This window comes from Ictalurus furcatus, chromosome 3 (genome assembly GCF_023375685.1).
Source record: "Ictalurus furcatus strain D&B chromosome 3, Billie_1.0, whole genome shotgun sequence".
Classification (NCBI taxonomy): Eukaryota; Metazoa; Chordata; class Actinopteri; order Siluriformes; family Ictaluridae; genus Ictalurus; species Ictalurus furcatus.
Genome location: NC_071257.1, coordinates 17219649 through 17241179, shown reverse-complemented (window position 1 = coordinate 17241179; position 21531 = coordinate 17219649). Strand labels below are relative to the sequence as shown.

Genomic DNA, 21531 nt, shown 5'->3' with positions numbered 1-21531 from the left:
GCAGTGTTCTTTCTTTTCTTTCTTTCGGTTTTTCTTTTCATTTTAGCCAGTCTAAGTTAGGATGTGGTTTATTTAAATATGGCTGCAATTTCACTAAACTTCTGCAAGTTGTCTGCAGTGTCCTCCTGCCCCTTTAATAATCATTAACAGCAGCAGTCGTCATTCAACAACATGGGTAAATGCATTTTGATATATTTTCTCTTAATCGATGTCAGACTCATATAGTCTTTCTTTTCATAAAAGAATGTTTTTTCATAAATCTTAAATCTTAATAAATCTGTGCATAGCCTATGTGTGTAGCACGTTTACGTCCGAATGTGCGCAAAAATAGGAAGTGATTTCAACACAGACCCATATTTATGTATAAATATAACTTTTCGTCAGACAAGTTAGTGAGAGTACTCAGGACAGACAGGCTTGTTAGGTGTTTTTGTTTGTTTGTTTAGGTTTTTTTTAACACCTGGTTGAAATGGTGTGTCGCTTTAATACCTGTGGTGTGGTCATAACGACGGGCAGGTGATTTCCGAAGGGTAAAACGAAGGTAACGTTTAAAGCACGGAAAGCGAAAGGAATATTTCGCATTTGAGGTTTTCAGGTGTCTACTAGTCTGACCTGCAGTGGCTTATGGTAAGTGTCTGCCAATTACCAAATCATATCACACGCTATTTGAGCTCAGATATAAGTATTGAACTAACTCATTGGAGTGGTAACACAGGGTTAATACTCGGCTCTTCTTGTTGCTTTACACTTTGGTAGCGCTGTGTTCGAGCAATACCTAGCTCAAGGTTAAAGGGAGTCGATTCAGTCGGCTACGTGTGGAGCTTTTCTCCCTGTGCAGTTTATCACCTAAAACTTTCAGACTTTCTGAAGACTACTAGAAATAGTTTGCTTGTCACTAAAAGGTAATATAGGCTAAGCTGGGGTCAATGTGTAAAATGTTATATTTCATTGAATGAAAAGGGGTCACATATGGCGAGCATTAGACTTCATTATAGCGAGTAGTGCAACTATAATACTGTTATGTTCTCGTTCTGTAAAAAAAATAAAATAAAATAAAAATAATAAAAGACTTCAGTTTTGTAAACAACTGTTTATGGTTAACATGTCCAGCCAGGCTTTACTCTCAAGTGTTCCACAATTTACCAAATTTAAAAAGCTGATTTAATGACATTGTGTGAACAAATATACAGCCTTCAAAAACTATTGGAACAGCAAGGTCTATTCTTTTTTTTTGTGCTAAATACCAAAGACATTTGGCTTTGAGATCGAAAGATTGCTATGAGACGAGGGTTTTGGATTTCAGCTTTTATTTCCTGGTATTTACATCTAGATGTGTTAAACAACATAAAAGAGGAAAAAACGTTTGTATCAGACCACCCGATTTTTAGGTGATCAAAAGTTTAGGAACAGATACGTCCTGAAGTAAATTAAAGTAAATAAAACTTCATATTTGGCTGCATATCCCTTGCTTGCAATAACTGCAGTAGCGGTCAATTGTGATACCTTCACCCCTGCCCTGTGGAGGTTGTTGGTGATGTCACTGACTGTTGTTTTTTGGGTTTTTCTTCACAGCTCTCTCAATGTTTCTGTCATCAGCTATTGTTGTTTTCCTTGGCTCAGAACACCAGTGGTTTCTTTCTTTTTCAGGACATTTCAAATTGTTGTATTGGCTATGCCCAGTGTTTGTGCAATGCCGTGAATTGATTTTCCATATTTTCTCAGCTTAAAGATGGCTTGCTTTTCTCCTATCGACAGCTTTCTGATCTTCATATTGGCTAACAACAAATTTCACAGGTGAAACTGAAGGCTAAAACCGGGAATAGTTGTTCAGAGCTATTTACTGTTTAAACAATCAATCTAACAGGACATAAGTAACAAGAAACGCCTGTCAGTCACATGTTCCAGTATTTTTGCTCAATTGCAAATTGGGTTGTCAGATATAAAATGTGCTAAGTTCTATGTATTTAACGTGTCCTCGAATGGAAGAGACAAATCTTCAAAGACAATGACCCAGTTGCTCCTAAATACATTCCTAAATACATTCTTTCAGTGAATACGGTTTATATAAGAAGTGCATGTTGAAATGTATTGTGGAACTGCATTGACAGGATTTTCCTGACTTACTATGCCCATTGTACTCTATTACATCATGTCACTTCAGTTACAACTATTTGCCATTCAAATGAAGGCATTTTGGTGTAAAGGTTACGTTTGATGTTTTTTTATGTCTTGTTGGCTTGTGACTTTTGTTCTCATACACAACTTTTGTTCTCATTATTCAACATCAGTAACGGCTTTATCCTGGTCATGGTCATTGTGAATCCGGAGCCTGTCCTGGGAATACTGGGCACAAGAGCAGGGCAATTAATTCACAGGTTCAATTTAGAGTATGCATGCCCCCCACTGGCATGTTTTGGGAGGTGCGAGGAAACCAGAGAACCCAGAGGAAGGACATGGACATGGAGAGAGCATGCAAATCTCCACACAGATCGTTACTAGGGTTCAACTAGGGACCCTGAAGCTGTGAGGCTGTGATCTTTGCCCCCTTTTGCATGCATGAGCTCACAGAAGACCATAATTCGTTATAGTGTTGCTGTGATTGATAGGGTGATCAGGGAAAGAGAATTCCACCCCCGTCTCCAACGAATGGCTGTGGCATAATCAGAAATCGAACTCGTGATCTACGGTGAACTCGTGATGATAAGATCTATGGTCGAACTCGTGATGATACGGTGAACGATCTCTTGTACCATTCGGGAGCCCAATATTTGTATTCTTACTTAAGTAAATTTACAAAGGAAAAAAAAAATATTTTTCTTTCCTTACATTTTTATTTTGACCTTCAATATACCTTAAAAACTCAGTGAGATATTTCTTTGTACCAGGTACTAAACCAGCCACTTGTGTTCCTGCTTATTTAAAGCTGTAATAGTTTTATTTTGTTAATAAAATTAAATGCTGGCAGTGCTTTTCCAGGGTGGAATCTGTATAAAGTTTTGAAATGGCTGAATAGCTGGCTTTACATAGCAAATGAATTAGATACTTTTCATTACAAAGAAAAAAGGACAGGAACTGCATTCATGAATATTCTCATAAATCATTATGAGCATTAAGATTTTGCATATTTATAAAGTTACAACTTGCCTTTCAAGTAGCCTGTCATTTAGCTAGTGAAGCTAACATGCTAATACCACAGCTTAGATCAAATGAACTTGTGACCATTCTCAAAAATCATTATGAGCTGAAGTATATTGTGTTATGTTGTTGGAACTTTGCTTTAAAGCAGCTGAATGTCAGACTGTGCTTGAAAGTATTGTCATGATAGTTTGTGCTAATACTAACTCTAGTTAAACCACCATAGTTTCTGGGAGTGGAGCTTTGTGTAAATGGGTAGGCTCAAGGAGATAAAAAAAAAAAAAAGTTGATTCAACTCTAACTGTGTAACTGTTAAATACCTAATCTTATCATATTTTCTTTAGATATCTATCTTTTCTAACGCACCTTTAAATATAGACACTTTTTGACTTTTACTCTAGTAGATTTTTTTTTTTGCCCCACATTTCAACTTTAGTTGAGTAAGGATTTGATATAGTGCCTACAATATACTTGTAGGCAATATATACTTAAATATTGTTTCTTTGTAAAATTTTACACTGCTGGAAAGCATTGAGGACCTGAGGAATGCGTTACTGGCACATTTTTGTGTTTTCCTGAGGATATTTCAGTATTGTTAAACTGGGTCAAGAGAAAGGAATAAAAATAAAAAAGGTGATATCTCTACAGAGATTGTTGATCACAGCAAAAGTGTGTTTTTTCCACTCTTTCCACTTTTCACATTAGGACACTAGAGTGGGCACAAAGCGTAAGCTTTTATTTCATGCAGTTTTGGACAAATCTTGTCTTATAAATATAGTCCATTGTACTGACACTCTTGTAGACCCTTAAGAGTTATTTGGTTGTCCCCTTAAGGAGCCTATACAGTTTCTATGTACAGTATGTAGAACCCTATAATAGAGTGGGTCCTGATCAGAAAAGTTAAGTAGAATAATAGAACAGTTTTAGGAGGATAACAACCCTTAATTTTGCAATGTTTTTTCTAAGGGCATTCTGTGGAGATTTCTAACAAAATATTAAAATGTATATAAACATTATTAAATATAATAAAAGTATTCTATTAATCAATGTTGGTATATCATTTAACATTTCCCTTTCATTACTTGAATGCAGTATTGTAAGGTAGTGTATTTGTGGTCACATAGGCACCTTCCCCCTCTCAGGGCAAATTATGTTTTCAGTAAACAAAAAGATCATGTGTTGAAAAAAACAGCTTACTGCATTCACAAAGCCAATTCAACTGATATACACCCTTAAAACCAAGACTAATTACATGATTATTATGTAATAATTATTTATCTTTCTTGAGCATATCTCGTATATTTTTCTCTGTCATACTTTTATAGATCACATGCCTTTGGCTGGAAGGATGGCAGATAATGTAAGAGGTGAAGCAGATGGACCTAGTGACATTTCAGCATGTGGTGAGGATGTATTAGCAGAAATGACAGAAAATAACAAAAGACAAAATTTAAAAAAAAAGAATAGCATAATAAAGTCTGTCAGAGAAAGCTTTCGACTGCCTTTGGCCCTGAAAAACAAAGAGGCAAATAACAAAATAGAGAAGACAAACACTGGAAATGACCATGGAAATTCCTCTGACGATCTGGTACAATCTCCAGCCTCACCAAGTAAGAAAATTGTTATTTATTTATTTATTTATTTTTACTATACGGTATAGTATATTTTTAGACTTTGAATTTTCCAAGGACAAGATGAGTAGTGGTCTTGTTTAGGTCTACCAATAGTTTTTCTGAATAAATAAACATACCACTGGCAAAAACACTACTCTTGTGCAGCTTGAAATTAACTATCCAAAGTATAATTTGCAAAAAGTGGAGTTTCATTTTTCATGATTTTTTTTTTTTTGCTAATTTAATAATAAGATTAGCTAAATAATTCTAATCAATTTCTAAAATTCAGTTTTAAAAGAACATTACATTATTCACAATAACTTGATAAACAACAGGTATACTAAATGCTTACATACTAAGAGATATATAGAATGACAGTCACCAATTCCCAGTTCTTTGTACACTCTTTATACCTGTCTTTTTCTTCTTCCAGTTTTTTTTTTTGTTTTTTTTTTGCATAGGATCAACATTGGCCACCCTAAAGGCTTTATGTGATCTGTTATCATGTATTTTTAATGTGATTTATATTTTACTTGTCCTTTTGTTTATGACACGGTAGAAGAACAGCTTACAAAACAGGAATCTAAGTCTTACATCCTAACTGAGATCCCCCCAGTACCTTTATCAGGTAATTGTGTTCATTTTTAAAAATATTTTTTCGCTTCCTTGTTTATAGGCACGGGTAAGGAGTGGGCCCTAAGTCTCTAAGACCTCACACTTTTACGCTCAGTTGCCAGCTCCCCCCCAAAACATTTTCCTACATGCCTGATCTTGTTACTCCCACTCTTAAAGAAAAGAAAAAATACAACTGGTTCCAAATCAAAAGCTTTCTGTATACACAGATTAATCATCTAGTTTTCTGGTTTGTGAAGTGTGTTTTTTTGTGAGGGTAACATTTCCTATATCATTATTCCATTTTTTTTTCTTTTAAAAACTGAAGTTACTGAAGTGTCAAATATTTTATGTGTATCTTCATTATTCTGACTGCTTTTCTCTGTCTTGTCTGTCTGTTTGTGTAGTAATGGAGATTAACAATCTCATTAAGAATAATATCTTGGGAGAGGCCTATCTCAATATACTCTCTTTGCGGGAGGAGGTTCAGTGTGAGCAGGATGCATTGAAAAAGGATGAAAAAGCTTTTCCACTGGAACTGTTAAATAAAAAGAAAGATGTGAGTCTGCTCTACAACAACCTGAGAGATAAGCTTACTGAAATTGTCCATCAATCCTCTACCCAGCCTTCTTGCAATAAAGAGCTACTAGTTCAGGTGGCTAGCATCATCCAAGAGGAGGAAAAGAGAGAAGGAGATGCGGAGCAGATGGGGGTATGGAGAGATGTATGGAGGGCTGCCATAGAGAGAGGAGTGAAAGAGACACTCAATAAGATTCACCTGGACAGCTATGAGGAAAATATTTCCTGGTTGGCAGTACATTTAGGACAAGTGGGAAAAGTGATTGTTGAACAGTTGGAGAAAGTAAAAGCAGAGCTTACAAGCTCTTACCCCCCAAGCTTTAATGTGTTCGAAACATACGTTTCAATCTTTCATAAAGTTGTGGGGGAACACCTGAAAGGGCTTCTGGGAAAAGTGACAGAACTGAAGGATTACCACGCCCTTCTGGATTTTATTTTGAACCATTACCACAGGTGAGGAGCTGGTTTGTGATTAATAGAGTTCTTCCTGAGTAATTGCAGTCACATTATAAGATGTGATGCGTGGGGAGTATCATTATCCATTATCACATTAGTACAATGTGTACATCAGTGGTTCTCAAACATGGGGCTGCGGCCCACCGAGGGACCGCCAGATGGCGCCAGGAGGCTGCATAGAAATTCTAGAACTTTTTTTATTATTATTATTTAATTTTACCAGTATGTAAGTCGGAATTGTCAACCCTTTAACTATAATGTACATAAAAATGAGAAATATTAAGAAATTAAATCAATTATACACAACACACTAAGACACACACCAAACAGAGACATCTGTTGACATACTAGTGTACAGTACTGTTAGCCAAATGCTGATAAATCATAAGACTATTTAAAACGGATACATTTTTAGATGGCTTAGCTAAGAAAGTTAATACAGAAGAGCCTAGCATGAAAAAAAAAATTAAATTTCGAAAATGTGAAGACTCTAAGGGGCTCAAGAGATACACTCTACACAAGGGAGGCCTCACACTGAATAATATTGAGAACCACTGGTGTACATCACCTATTATTAATTATTGATGAATTCAAATCTTGTTAAATAGTTCGCATAGTACCTTCATTATCTGGCAATAAGTTGATTAGCTGTGAAAGAAAGCATTTTATAAGTAGCTTGGAAAGTGTTGGTGTCACAATATTATTGCTAAAGAACAACCTTCCCGTTTTTAGACGTGAGAAGAAGACAATAGCATTTTCTAGTTGCTGAATTATCTTTCTGTTGTCTGTAAATTTGACTTCCCTTTGAATTTTGGATTCACATGGTATAAAAACTATGGAAAGTAGTGTGTCTAGATTCATCAGTTTTGGATACTGTTAGTCTGATTTTTTACATAGTAGTATAGCATTTAATGCTGGTAAACATGACCCCTTTTGCAGGTTATGGATTTAATTGTGAATGTCTCTGAAGAACTGATTATTGCTAGACATTGTAAATACATCGTGACTACACACTTCCCTAAGATACCTTAATACTTCCAAACACATGAACAAATCTTAAACTCAAATGACAGAGACATTTACAGCAAATGCTTTATCTTACAAATTCATATTAGATACATATTAGATAGTTGTTCCACCACCCATTTCTTATAAATACCTTATCTTATAAAGATCAAAGTCTACTACTGTATTGTTATACTGCCATATTATTATATTACTACCTTAATAAACAGTCTCAAAGTTGTTTTTTAAGAAACATTCTAATGGATATAGGGATGATTAATCTGACAGTGTTCCATTTACCACAGTGAGAAGATTATGGGAAGCAATTCCTTGCAGCCAGAACTGAAGGAGGAGCTGAAGACTCTTAAACTAGATGAAGATTTTCTAGATCAGATCAAGAATGCATACTGCAATCGCTTACAGGTAAGGTACAGATGCATAGAGGTAGTGTTGATGTTTTGTGCCACTGAAACAAAACTACTGTGATCAAATAACACACTCAGAAATGAAAATGTATTTTCTGTGTATGAAACAGGCAGATGTTAGATCATCTCTGGACAACATTATTAAGCTGGAACATGATGAGATGTGGAAAGATAAAAATAAACCACAGATTAATGAGGAACTTTACCTCTCTCACGTTCACATGGACATCCTGATGGTATGCACCACAAATTTGCCCACATCATTAATATGGTTGAATTTAAATTGAATATGATTTACAGTTTCACTGAGCAGGCAGATGTAATAATCTAAGATTTAGATGCAAGGCATCATTTTAACTATAGAGGGCAATCAAGTTTTTATATATACTGTATATTATAGATGTACTCTTCCTCCCTCAGTATATTTCAGGACGAATCCAGGTATCCAGTTTGCTTGATGTAAAATTGGAGCATAGAGTTATGTGCTGCTGCCTTCATGAGCTAAAGGAATTTCCCAAACGGTTTGTAATTTGTACAGTTTTAGGGTAAAAACTTAACAACTATCTATCATGGGGACCCCAACATCCCACTGGCTCAGTATTTCCTATGATGTTTGAACTGTTTGACATATCATTAGGAAATTTACCACCCAAATATAGATATATGGTAATTACTATGTAATTCTGTGAAACAGTCTGGAAAACACTGACCCTTTATGTCTTTTCACTTTCATTCTCTATTATATTTTTGTGTTGTAAGATTGGTGTTTTCTTGCCTACTTCAGACCTCTAACTGAGACTTCATTGATTATTATGAAACATGTCCTGGGACAGCTTTTATGAAGGAATAAATCCTTTTAAAATAGGATGTTACATATGTCACTGGATTATATCTATCTTATTATATAAGTTCTTCTGAGCACAACTCAGTCAGTGTTGAAATGCTAAGCTGAGCTTTTAAAAATTTTGGGTCAACATACCATATATTGCTTTACTTTGTCACTATCTCTACCTTTCCAAAGATTTGAGTCGGCCTTTGTACAATGGAACAAAACTCTTCTGGATCCCTCCCTATGGGTTGAATATCACATTACTTACATCAACAGCTTTAGCGATTTGAAGTAAGTACTTTATTACACACTGTGAATTCCTAAAATATGTAACAAAACATCAAAGAGTGTAAATGCTGTAATCCTCTAATCCATTCAGGTCTGGCAAATATCTAAAGTGAAGCACAGTAGTTTAAGTACAGCTTTTTCCCAAACTCCCACACATTGAGTTTTTGTATTTAGAGAGTTACACTGTGTTGTTATTTGCATGGTCATAAATTGAAGGAGCCTGCACTGAAGTCGTTGAATGGAGCAATGTGGTGGTGTGACATTTAAATCTTCCAGCACAGTGCTGTTTTAAAACCCACTCAGAACCAACAATGTTATTATGTTACTAGGATCTGTGACATTCTTTTACTAGAAACATAATGTCAATACAATATTTTTCTGACTTCAAGTAAAGCCTTGTTTTTCCTTTGCCATATCTTAGAATCTATTTATGAATTATGTGGCCCTACTTCAACATAAATTGGATAATGCACCTACATACCAACTATATTAAAAAGACTTAATTATTTTATTCATAAATAAACAGTCGCCAATACTAAATGCCCATACATACTGAATACATATGTGTCATGCAACAAATAAGGTGCTATTTACACCAGATATGAGACAGGCAATCCATTGACTAAAGGTTTTTTTATGTTAACTAGTACATAGTTGCATAGAATTATATGTGCTAAATATATTTGTCATTATAAAGAATGATCAATTATAAGAAAAAAAAAGATGCCACAATGATTCAGGTACACAGATTCAGGAACACTTGCAGTTCAATGGACTTATATTTAAGAGCATCCGTTTCACAAAACATTAAGTCATGTGATTATAACTGGCTAGATGTTAAGTCACATGATTTATAGGAAGCAGCACAACTGGCACAGGAAAGATTTTCATATAGCTCACTTTCAGTGTTTTGTGGGGAAAGTCCCTGATTTCTGAATCAAATTACACTCTAACCAGTTATTTATCTCTAGAACAAATCATAACACAAAAAGGCTACACAATACAAACCAGTTTGTATTGCTGCTTCAGTGCTTGACAGTAGTGTAATTTAAGGATTAGTAGTAAAGATTTCTCACAATGGACAGCAAACTAACATAGTCATAATGAAAGAAATCCCACAAAATACACACCCTACATATATTCTTTCATTCATTCATTCCTTCATTCAGTTATTTTCCTTCTGGTTTTCCTGATGGCTATGGCAATTTCAACAGACTGAGAAAATCCCCAGCCCTAAGCCAGACTTCTCTATACCTGGGCACAGTTGCCAGCTCTTCTTCATAGGGAATTCCCAAATGTTCCCATGCCAGATATAATCTCTACAGCAGGTCCTGGGTATTCCCAAGTTTTCCAAACAGTGGGGCATGTCTGCTCTGGGACATACAGCCCAAGTGGGAGCAAACAGGGGGCTTTCTTAAAAGTTGCCCAAAACACCTTAACTGGGACTTTTCAAAATGCAAGAGCAGTAGCTCTACTCCAGTGCTTTCCCAGAATGCCAAAATCCTCAATCTACCACAGAGTTTAAGCCAAGGCCATCCAGTGGAGAATCTCTTTTCATCTATCTCACACTTGACCAGGGGAAAGGTCTATTTCCTGAATCCCACTCATTTCTGGGAGAGAAATTGCCTCAGACTTGGAGGTGCTGATTTTCATAACATTTAATGTACCCAAAGGCAGTATACAAGGCTTTATGGAAACCACACTGAGGCCTGCCTTCAGGAGTGGCTCTTAGTAACCCAGACCTGGGCAGCATATGTCATGGAATCTAATTCTGCAGAAACACTCTAGGAGTCTTAGGGTCTTGATGTGAAAAGGTAGACTTTATTATACAAACAATAGAGTCAAATCAGTCTGCAGTGTGATTGACAAGCATTTTTGGTACATGCTTTTATACTATTCTGAAACACTGGTCTCATCTGGCTGGATTTTCCCTTTGTTCATTAGGTCATACCTTGGCCTTACGCCACCATTAATTAAAAAGTCTTCTCTATAATGGTGGCATGGTACCACCAGTCAATTTTTTTCAAAACTCCCAAAGAGGTTACATACTTTCCCAACACAGACAGGTACCAGTTTACTGATTAACATTTGGTTAAACATACAATCTGGTGGATTAAATAACTTGATTCTCTGATTAATCATAGGTTGATACTTTTTCACACCTTATACATTGATACAGTTAGTATCCGTGTTCTATCTGTGCACTGGGAGAAAAGAGAAGACTAGAATTATTAAAAGGTGAAATAATATTTTAACTATAGATATTTTACATATGCCTAATGACAGTAATACAAAGTAAGTAGCATGGGCGATATAGAAAATTATATAACGATATTTGAACTCTTTTTCAATACACAATATACATGACAATATTTATGTTTGCTAACAAAACCTATAAAAAATGCCCACAAAACAGTATTGGCTTGTTATACAAAGACTCTGGAACACTACAAGAATATTGTTACATTTAATGTCCATTAACGTTTATTATTTAGAAAATAAGGAAGATTAAAATGACGAGTACACAAATAGATTTTACCATCCAATCAGCTACTTGTCACCATGAGTATCTATGGTGTCAGTGTTACAGCAGTATTGATAATACCCATGATATCTCAAAAAAGTATACTGTGAAATAAATTATGACAATATAGATATTATTTCTTGGCCCTGCCGTAAAATTAAGTGTATAAAACTATATTGGCCTACTGTATTCACTGGTCTCATGACATGTAAAAGTTCTGGTACATTGTAGCTAACATGAGATTATATTACCTTTAAATATTACCCAAATTAATTATTTTACATACAATGTGCTTAATAAATTGAACTTTAGAACCAAAGGTCAGCTATATTGACTATAATGTGAAATGTTTTTATATGGTATTTTAAGATAAAATAGCTTGTGCAAGAACATATTCAGATTCACTAAAGTAAAATTCATCTTACATTTTAGATCTTTGAAAATACATTCAGAAAAATACATTTAAAGGGTGTGTTGTGCCACTTATAGAAAAGCCACATTTTAATTTTCTCTGAATTTTTGGTAATGTGAATTTGAAGTAACTTGACGTGTAGGCCTTGTTGTATGTAAATCACAATACTTGTGAGAATTTTGCTTAAAATGGCTGTAAACCCAAATAGTAGCCACAACTATTTGAGTTTCTGCCAAAATTACTAGGCTGGTACTATTATTGTTATTGTATGTTACTGTCTCTGGGAAATGAAGGACAGAATTCATATGACTTGCTCTGTGATGTTTAAAGTGTAGAGTGGGGTCTTTACTATTTTTGAGAATGCTATTAACATCATTCATTATTAAATAGCTTGTTTGTGTGTGTGTGTGTGTGTGTGTGTGTGTGTGTGTGTGTGTGTGGTCTACTAGAGAGCAAATTGAGAGCTACAGACAGAAGTGTCGAAGTCAGGTGGAGCAGCTGGACAAGGAGATAAATGGACTGGTTAAAATGCTGAGCCAGGCTCTACTAGACCATTTCAAAAATGACACTAAGGTAAAGAAAATCATGAGTGGGTTTCTCTGATACTTTTGACATATAATAATAAATTTTGATAAAAGTTGTAACCTCTTAATACTCTTTATAGCCTCTTCTAAAGATGATGATGACAAAGAAGTGGCTGTCCTCCGATGAAGACTTTCAACAGTTGCATAAGAGAATTGAAACTCTCTCCCAACAATGCAAACATATGAGTCCCCAACATGTACAGGTATGAAAACTTACATATATGCCATATTTTTCTCTCTGTATCTGCACACACAAAGGCTAATTTGATGACTTATTGCATGGCACACAAAAGATTATGCAACATTATACCTGTAGAGCTAAGAGTGAGGAACGTCACCAGGGAGGCATCATTCAATTTTGGAGGGGAGCCAACCAGTCTTGCACTCCAGTGAAATAATTTGATATAGAAATCATAGCATGGCATAATGGGCATAAAAATGAATAATAATGATGTAACGCAGGGCTTTCTAGAAAAGTATTTTCATTTCAAAATTGTAAAATGGTTTTTCTTTAGTCAAGTGATTATTAAAGTGTCATGGAGGCAGTTCAGGTGGGATGCAAATGCAGGTTTATTTAGCGAAGCAGACAAATCCATAGGAGGTTTTAAATGACAGACTCATAAAAAGGAAACAGAACAGTTCAGGTGATCTGCAAACAGCATTCAAGGCCAGAAAGATCAAAGTAACGAGACAGGATCAAAATTATGAGGCTCAGTAAAAGCGTGCGTGTGTGTGTGAGTGTCTGATTGAGAGCAGTGTCACTAGTTAAAAGTTTGGTGAATTTGAATGTGGGTATAACTCATGTGACTGCATCTGTGTTCCTTGAGGGTGTTGAGAAATGGAGTTGGATGTCGAAGTGTCATGTGGAGGATTCTGGTTATTTGTATGTGGTGGAAACAAACGAGGACAATCAGAACTTTTGATATCAAAATTTTGATATCATTTTGATGACAACTGACAAACAGGGAATACCAGTAACTTACTTATTACCACTTTTAATGGACATTGTTAGAGTGGCATATAATTGCAATGGATCTTGTATGGTAGCACTACTTGTATTTTTCTCTGCTTGATATATCGCTTTGCTTGTATTTTCTCATTTGTAAATCGCTTTGGATAAAAGCGTCTGCTAAATGAATAAATGTAAATGCAAATATAATTTAACAGGTACTATTCCCACATTGTTAGTGCTATTGAAATGAGTACGTCTCCTCCACTTTTTAATTCCTGCTTTAACCCCTGAATGAACACAGAAAATATTCTAAAATACACGTGGAATAAAATTGCTATGGTAGTGTCACAATAACGAGTCTTGGGAAATCCTGTAGATGACCAAGTAGTCATAGAGGAATTTCTGAACCCACACAGTTACAGAAGACACACAAACATAAACATTTCACATATTCACAGTGAAAAGTTTTGCAGTTCCCTATTTCGTTGTTAGAATGGGCTTCCCCTTAAGTTCTAATGATCTGGCCAAAAGGAACATTTAGCCTCTTAAGAAAAAAAATCTCAATAAAACAAAAATGTTTTCTTTCTTTTTTCTGTCTTTGTGTCCTTTGTATGTTTTACTACAGGAATTCGTGAGTGGTGTGCATTACTTTGTTGTGAAGGAGTATATATCTCAGTTGATGAAAAATAACTACTCATGCAAAAACAGGAAGAACGAAAACGCTGCCGCCAAAATAGAAGTGCAATGGGGAGAACTCCGTGAGCTCTTTGAAGAAATGGTACAGAAACCACACTTTCTTTTTCTCAGGGCTTATTGGTTTAAAAAACAGTCAAAACACCCAGTACAAAAATATTAGACATAATAACATAATAGCTTTTTCTAGTTTAAGCGAATTCTCTGCTAATTTGGACTAGCGTAGCAAAATTCTATTTTCGGACAAGACCAGAATCCAGAGCGAAGTATTTCAAGTTAGCAGCAAAAAAAAGGGGAAAAAAACATTTTCTGTGATAGTGATAGTGATAATGTTTACCAGATAATGCACTTTGCACCATGATAACTGATGATTCTTTTGAAATTTAATACCAATTTATCAATCTGAACCTTAAACATTTTTACTATTATTGGTGTTTGTAATGTGAGTAGCTTTATATTGGTTTACAATTAAGGTTTATGTCATTTTGAGAATTGTTGCAGCACAGTGATTAAATTGTCAAGCAGCAAATAAGCATCCTGAATGTACACAACATGTGGGCGAAATGTGTTTTATATGAGCCACATTTTATAATAGTCCTTTTAAGTCTCAGGACGAAAACTTTTAATTTCACGGTAATTGCTTCATTGTTCTTTGCACACCAAATGAATAAACATGTTCACATCTTGTATTGGCTTGTTCTGGATTAGTGGCAGAATAAATATCTGAGCTAGTTTACTCATATTTATATCTGACAGCAGATTTCTCATTGCAGATTCATAAGCTTTAGCTATTTTGCATAGTTCTGTAAAGTTTAAAAGTCATTTCCATGTGTGGAGCCATTATGCTGACTTGGATCATATGGTGGTTATTGCATAACCTGTATATGAAATTCAGGGGATTAAACAATCCCCTGAAATATTCTCAAGAAGTGAAAGTTAGCATGTGCCTTTCACATTTAAACACAATTGTTCCATATTACACCTTATACTACCAAGGCAGATAGGTCAGTTGTTCCTGTGGCTGGTACCAGCTGTAAATATGGTTTCAGTCATGATTTCAAAACATTTTACAGTACACGGTAAGCCAAAAAGGCAAAATGGACTTTTAAATAATTTTATTTATTTATTTATTTATTTATTTTTAGCATTTTCTTGGTTGCTTTGCAATAACTTAACATATTATAATAACTTAAAAAATAAAGACTAGCAGGGTTTACTTAAAAAACAATGACACTTCTAAATATTTGTGATAGTTACCTAAAAAACAATTAAATTATACAATCAACCAAAAAAAATCCCCTAGTAGTTTTAACTTAATATAAATAGGCAGCTTTTCCAGGCAGTCCTCAAAGATCCTATGTCATGCACGCAATTTCCCGGAGGATTGTTGAGCTTGTTTAACACCTCACTTCCTTCCTCTCCATCTCTGACATCTCTGTCAGTGCTTTGTGTTTGGAGTCACTGCTAATTATTACTCGGAAAATAAAAAATCAAGGTGATGGTCTACAGGACTTGATCACTACATTGTCTTGCGATTATTTCTCCATAGAATTCTGTTCAACATTGGCTCTATCCAGTAGGGGAACACCTGCAAAAGATCATTGGAGAGAGAAAGAGTGAAATAAAGAATTACCTACAGCCATTAGTTGATGACTATCCAGATTTCAGGTGAGGTCCCTTTTTTAATCTAGCCCCACAGCTGTCATCACCGATGAGGTTTAAACGATTGAAGTCAAATTCCATACTGAAAGAAATTATTCCTTACTTAATATTTCATTCAAGACAAATACAGTATTTATTTATTTTTTTGCCCTTTAATGACCAATATGATTCACTGCTCCTGTTTTTGTTCAAGGAAACCAGATATACAGTATCTCACAAAAGTGGGTACACCCCTCACATTTTTGTAAATATTTGATTATATCTTTTTATGTGACAAGACTGAAGAAATGACACTTTGCTACAATGTAAAGTAGTGAGTGTACAGCTTGTGTAACAGTGTAAATTTGCTGTCCCCTCAAAATAACTCAACACATAGCCATTAATGTCTAAACTGCTGGCAACAAAAGTGAGTACACCCCTAGGTGAAAATGTCCAAATTGGGCCCAAAGTGTCAATATTTTGTGTGGCACCATTATTTTCCAACACTGCCTTAACCCTCTTGGGCATGGAGTTCACCAGAGCTTCACAGGTTGCCACTGGAATCCTCTTTCACTCCTCCATAATGACATCATGGAGCTGGTGGATGTGGATCTCCTCCACCTTCCATTTGAGGATGCCCCACAGATGCTCAATAGGGATTAGGTCTGGAGACATGCTTGGCCAGTCCATCACCTTCACCCTCAGCTTCTTTAGCAAGGCTGTGGTTGTCTTGGAGGTGTGTTTGGGGTCGTTATCATGCTGGAATACTGCCCTGCGGCCCAGTCTCTGCTTCAGTATGTCACAGTACAAGTTGGCATTCATGGTTCCCTCAATGAACTGTAGCTCCCCAGTGTCGGCAGCACTCATGCAGCCCCAGACCATGACACTCCCACCACCATGCTTGACTGTAGGCAAGACACACTTGTCTTTGTGCTCCTCACCTGGTTGCCGCCACACACACTTGACACCATCTGAACCAAATAAGTTTATCTTGGTCTCATCAGACCACAGAACATGGTTCCTGTAATCCATGTCCTTAGTCTGCTTGTCTTCAGCAAACTGTTTGTAGGCTTTGTTGTGCATCATCTTTAGAAGAGGCTTCCTTCTGGGACGACAGCCATGCAGACCAATTTGATGCAGTGTGCGGCGTATGGTCTGCGCACTGACAGGCTGACCCCCCACACCTTCAACCTCTGCAGCAATGCTGGCAGCACTCATACGTCTATTTCCCAAAGCCAACCTTTGGATATGACGCTGAGCACTTGCACTCAACTTCCTTGGTCGACCATGCCGAGGCCTGTTCTGAGTGGAACCTGTCCTGTTAAACCGCTGTATGGTCTTGGCCACCATGCTGCAGCTCAGTGTCAGGGTCTTGGCAATCTTCTTATAGCCTAGGCCATCTTTATGTAGGGCAACAATTCTTTTTTTCAGATCCTCAGGGAGCTCTTTGCCATGAGGTGCCATGTTGAACTTCCAGTGACCAGTATGTGGGAGTGTGAGAGCGATGACACCAAATTTAACACACCTGCTCCCCATTCATGCCTGAGAACTTGTAACACTAACAAGTCACATGACATTGGGGAGGGAAAATGGCTAATTGGGCCCAATTTGGACATTTTTACATAGGGGTGTACTCACTTTTGTTGCCAGCGGTTTAGACATTAATGGCTGTGCGTTGAGTTATTTTGAGGGGACAGCAAATTTACACTATTACACAAGCTGTACACTCACTACTTTACATTGTAGAAAGTGTCATTTCATCAGTGTTGTCACATTAAAAGATATAATCAAATATTTACAAAAATGTGAGGGGTGTACTCACTTTTGTGAGATACTTTAACTCGGGCTCTAAATATAACTCAGTTAATCAGTGTACCCATTTTACACAATCATAGCTCTTTGACCAGACTGTTTGGTCAAACTTGGGTCTTGCTGCTTGGATTACAGGGTTTTTGTTTGTTTGTTTGTTTGTTTGTTTGTTTTTGTTTTTAAGGAATTTCTACTCCTTTTAGATTTCTACTCCTTTTTCAAGAAATGTGTGCCGGGCCTTAATGAGTCATACATATTTAGCGTAAATGGTGTCAGATCTGTGTAAGATCTTTTAAACACATACAGGATATTGTGGAGGAAATAATTTAGATGGGAGGGAAATGGAGTTTCCAGTTATGTTCCCAGAAACTTTAGGATTTATGCTGACACTGAAGTTACGGTACCTCTATCAGAACCAATTCAGTTCAATTTAGTTTTATTTATATCAACAATATATATAATCACAAAACAGGTTTACAAAACTCTATATGTAGATTATATTTACAGTGGTGCTTGAAAGTTTTGGAACCCTTTAAAATATTCTATATTTCTGCATAAATATGACTCAAAACATCATATTTTCACACAAGTCCTAAAAGTAGACAACGAGATTAAACAAATGAGACAAAAATATTATACTCGGTCACTTATTTATTGAGGAAAGTGATCCAATATTACATATCTGTGAGTGGCAAAAGTATGTGAAGCTCTAGGATTAGCAGTTAATTTGAAGGTGACATTTCAGGTGATTTCAATTAATGGGATTACAATCAGGTGTGAGTGAGCGATCTGTTTTATTTAAAGAACAGGGATTTATCAAAGTCTGATCTTCACAACACGTTTGTGGAAGTGTATCATGGCACGAACAAAGGAGATTTCTGAGGACTTCAGAAAAAGAGATGTTGATGCTCATCATGCTGGAAATGGTTACAAAACCATCTCTGAATAGTTTGGACTCCACCAAACCACAGTGAGACAGACTGTGTACAAATGGAGGAAAATCAAGACCATTGTTACCCTCCCTAGGAGTGTTTCACCAACAAAGATCACCTCAAGAGCAAAATGTGTAATAATCCGCAAGGTCACAAAGTAACTTGTAAGTAAGTAAAGGCCTCTCTCACATTGACTAATATTAATGTTCATGAGTCCACCATCAGGAGAACACTGAACAACAACGGTATACATGGCAGGGTTGCAAGGAGAAAGTCACTGCACTCCAAAAAGAACATTGCTGCCCCTCTGCAGTTTGCTAAAGATCATTTGGACAAGCCAAAAGGCTATTGGAAAAATGTGTTGTGGACGGATGAGACCAAAATATATATTTTTTTATTTAAATGAGAAGTGTTATGTTTGGAGAAAGGAAAACACTGCATTCCAGTATAAGCACCTTGTCCAATCTGTGAAACACGGTGGTGGTAGTATCATGGTTTGGGCCTGTTTTGCTGCATATGGGCCAGGACGACTTGCCATCATTGATGGAACAATAAATTCTGAATTATACCAGCAAATTCTAAAGGAAATTGTCAGGATATCTGTCTCTGAACTGGGTTCTTTTTGTCTAATTTTAGGATTTGTGTAAAAATCTGATGATGTTTTAGGTCATGTTTATGCAGAAATATAGAAAATTCTCAAAAAATAACAACCTTTCAAGCACCACTATAGAGCCATAATAACCAAGCCATAGTGATAGAAGCTTGTGATAGTATCAAGGAAAAACTCCCTAAAACAAATGTGATCTAATCCTGAATTGTTTCCCCATTTCTAGACAAAAGCATCTCTCAGCAGTATTGTATTTTCGTGGAGTAACACGTTGCAGGCAGAGACAGATGATCCTACAGACGCTTTCTGACCTGAAGCAAAATGCCAGGAATGCTGGGAGTACACAGCATGCACTATTCAATGAAATGGAGGCAGCAGTGAACACAGATTGCCTAGTCAATATGCCATGCTATCTCCACTAATTGTCTGTTCTTAACACAAGTGTTACCAGTTGAAAAAAACACGTATATTTTATACACTATTCTAAAGTAACATCAGGGGTTTTGAAACCCGTGTGCTATGGTTTTAGAACAAACACATACTACAGTGGCAGCCACAGGACCTGATTTGCTTTAAAGCTGGAAGGATGAGTTTAGAACATATTCACACTTCAGTTCCACTTTTTATTAGAAGAGTTTTGAATTGAGAGAGCCTGCTCACAACCTGATTTTGATCATACCATATGCATTGAATTTTAAGAGTAGCATTATACAGTAAAAGCCTATATGCTAATATGTATAGTAGCGAAAAGGAAGATTTCAGCCAGACAGCCCTCGTTTGCAAAGAATGTAAATATTTGGTACAGTTTTATAAATATTTGTATTTATAATAAATAACATATATTTTTAAAATGTGAATTTTAGGATGAATGTATTTAGTGGTGTGTCTAATAATTTTAAAATGATAACATCCTTCCAGTTACTTCAAATATATGTCTGGGCTGCACTTTCATCTTCTTGGCTATGACTTTACACACACATGGTTATATAAGATGCATTTCTAATTTATTTTCCAATCGTGATACAGAGCCTGTGATTATACAGTGTCTTTTGGGAAAAAATGATGTTGGGTTGTGTTCTAATTTTGTCTGCTTTTGAAATTCCCCAGCAATGTCAATATCAGAGAAAGATTTCAGACCATCTCAGTATACCACGGAAACACAGAAAGGTAATGAGCAGGACTGACAAGAAAAGCTAAAAGATAGTGATCAGTTGGGATAGGACCTGGACAAAAATAGAAATTGGCAGTTGTACAGACTTTACTGCAGTATTTAAAAGAGGCTTCAGATAGGAACCATAAGGCATGCTGGGGTTGCAACAACTTGATACTGATACTGAGCTGATGATAGTGTCCACCCATGTGTGATCTGATTGCAGGAAAGGGGTGAAATGACCACAAACATTATACGGCCTAAAATATTTTGTGTAAATATTATTATTATTATTATTATTATTATTATTATTATAGAATAGATAGCCAGACACTCTGTTTTGTCTATACTGTATTTCTATAGAGTGATAGCTAAATCGTTGTTTAACAATATAGCCTGAGTGTGTTGATTACTTGTATAGTTGATTACTTATTTTTATGTGTGAATAACACTCTCACTGCTCGAAATGAAGCAGCGTGTTTGATGAATCTGAAAATCTTTCGGTTTCACACAGTATACAAGCATGAGTAAAATTAACGAATGAGTACTTCAATATCCTTGTGCATTCATGAATTTTAGTATTCAGCTTTATTTACATTGTCTATGGACTTCAATAAGCAGAAGGTTGGAGAATTAAGGCATTGGGCCTCTATTAATGCTAATGAATTAATGTGTGTTTCCTGAAAAGTCTTTCTCATTGGGCCTCTGTGAATCCTAATAAACTAATGTGTCTGTCTTGAAATCTTTCTCATGAGTGTTTTTGAAATCTTTCTCATGAATGTTTTATGCCACCATAAGTATATTTCAGTTACTGAGAGTGTGTCATGTTAATGAGAGTGTCATATTTTGCCTCCCCTACACAGACCCTAACCCTCTGAATAGCTGCCAATTACAATCATGTGATGCTCACATTAAAGCAACAACATTAACATTAAAATGCAATGCTTTCATTTTAATGCATGGTTACCTGTACAGTATTTGATCCAGGGGAGTAACCTGGCCTGGGCATTCGGGCCTTCAGCCCCAAAGATTTTTTCTTTAGCCCAGAATAATTCTCCACTTGGAGCAGTTTGTCACTACACCACTGAACGTCAGTCAAAGAAGACGCAGTGTTGTAATTTTGTATCGTCAGTGTACGGAGTATTGTATTTTATGTTCAGTGAACAGAGGTGATACTAATCAAACAGGGTTTACAGGAAAATACATGGAAACACTTGTGTCTTTTTGGCTGACAGCTATCAATCCTGCCAAACGCTAGCTCACAGTCAGTTAGTGTGAGGGGAAA

The 21531-nt window shown here is 36.1% G+C and overlaps 1 protein-coding gene across 4 annotated transcripts; it reads left to right on the top strand.

Annotated features, from left to right (window-relative positions):
• The first annotated feature begins 100 nt into the window (after window positions 1-100).
• Window positions 101-20988, top strand: exoc3l4 (exocyst complex component 3-like 4). Of its 4 annotated transcripts, none has more exons than XM_053621159.1 (13): window positions 101-175; window positions 4461-4745; window positions 5308-5376; window positions 5768-6392; window positions 7706-7823; window positions 7936-8061; window positions 8246-8346; window positions 8847-8945; window positions 12328-12451; window positions 12543-12665; window positions 14040-14192; window positions 15657-15775; window positions 19323-20988. In XM_053621159.1, the coding sequence occupies exons 1-13, from the start codon at window positions 172-174 to the stop codon at window positions 19516-19518; spliced, it is 2142 nt and encodes a 713-aa protein (XP_053477134.1). In that variant the 5' UTR covers window positions 101-171; the 3' UTR covers window positions 19519-20988. The 4 variants fall into 4 exon arrangements, with proteins under 4 accessions (XP_053477134.1, XP_053477137.1, XP_053477135.1 ...); XM_053621162.1 differs by lacking the exon at window positions 101-175 and adding an exon at window positions 266-541; XM_053621160.1 differs by lacking the exon at window positions 101-175 and adding an exon at window positions 268-627.
• The last annotated feature ends 543 nt before the right edge of the window (window positions 20989-21531 follow it).

Bases quoted from the DNA above. Each gene is read 5' to 3' on its own strand.
- exoc3l4 (XM_053621159.1), top strand. The intron at 5,377-5,767 runs GTAATTGTGTTC...CTGTTTGTGTAG, and splicing joins CCCCCCAGTACCTTTATCAG to TAATGGAGATTAACAATCTC. The intron at 14,193-15,656 runs GTACAGAAACCA...ATTTCTCCATAG, and splicing joins GTGAGCTCTTTGAAGAAATG to AATTCTGTTCAACATTGGCT.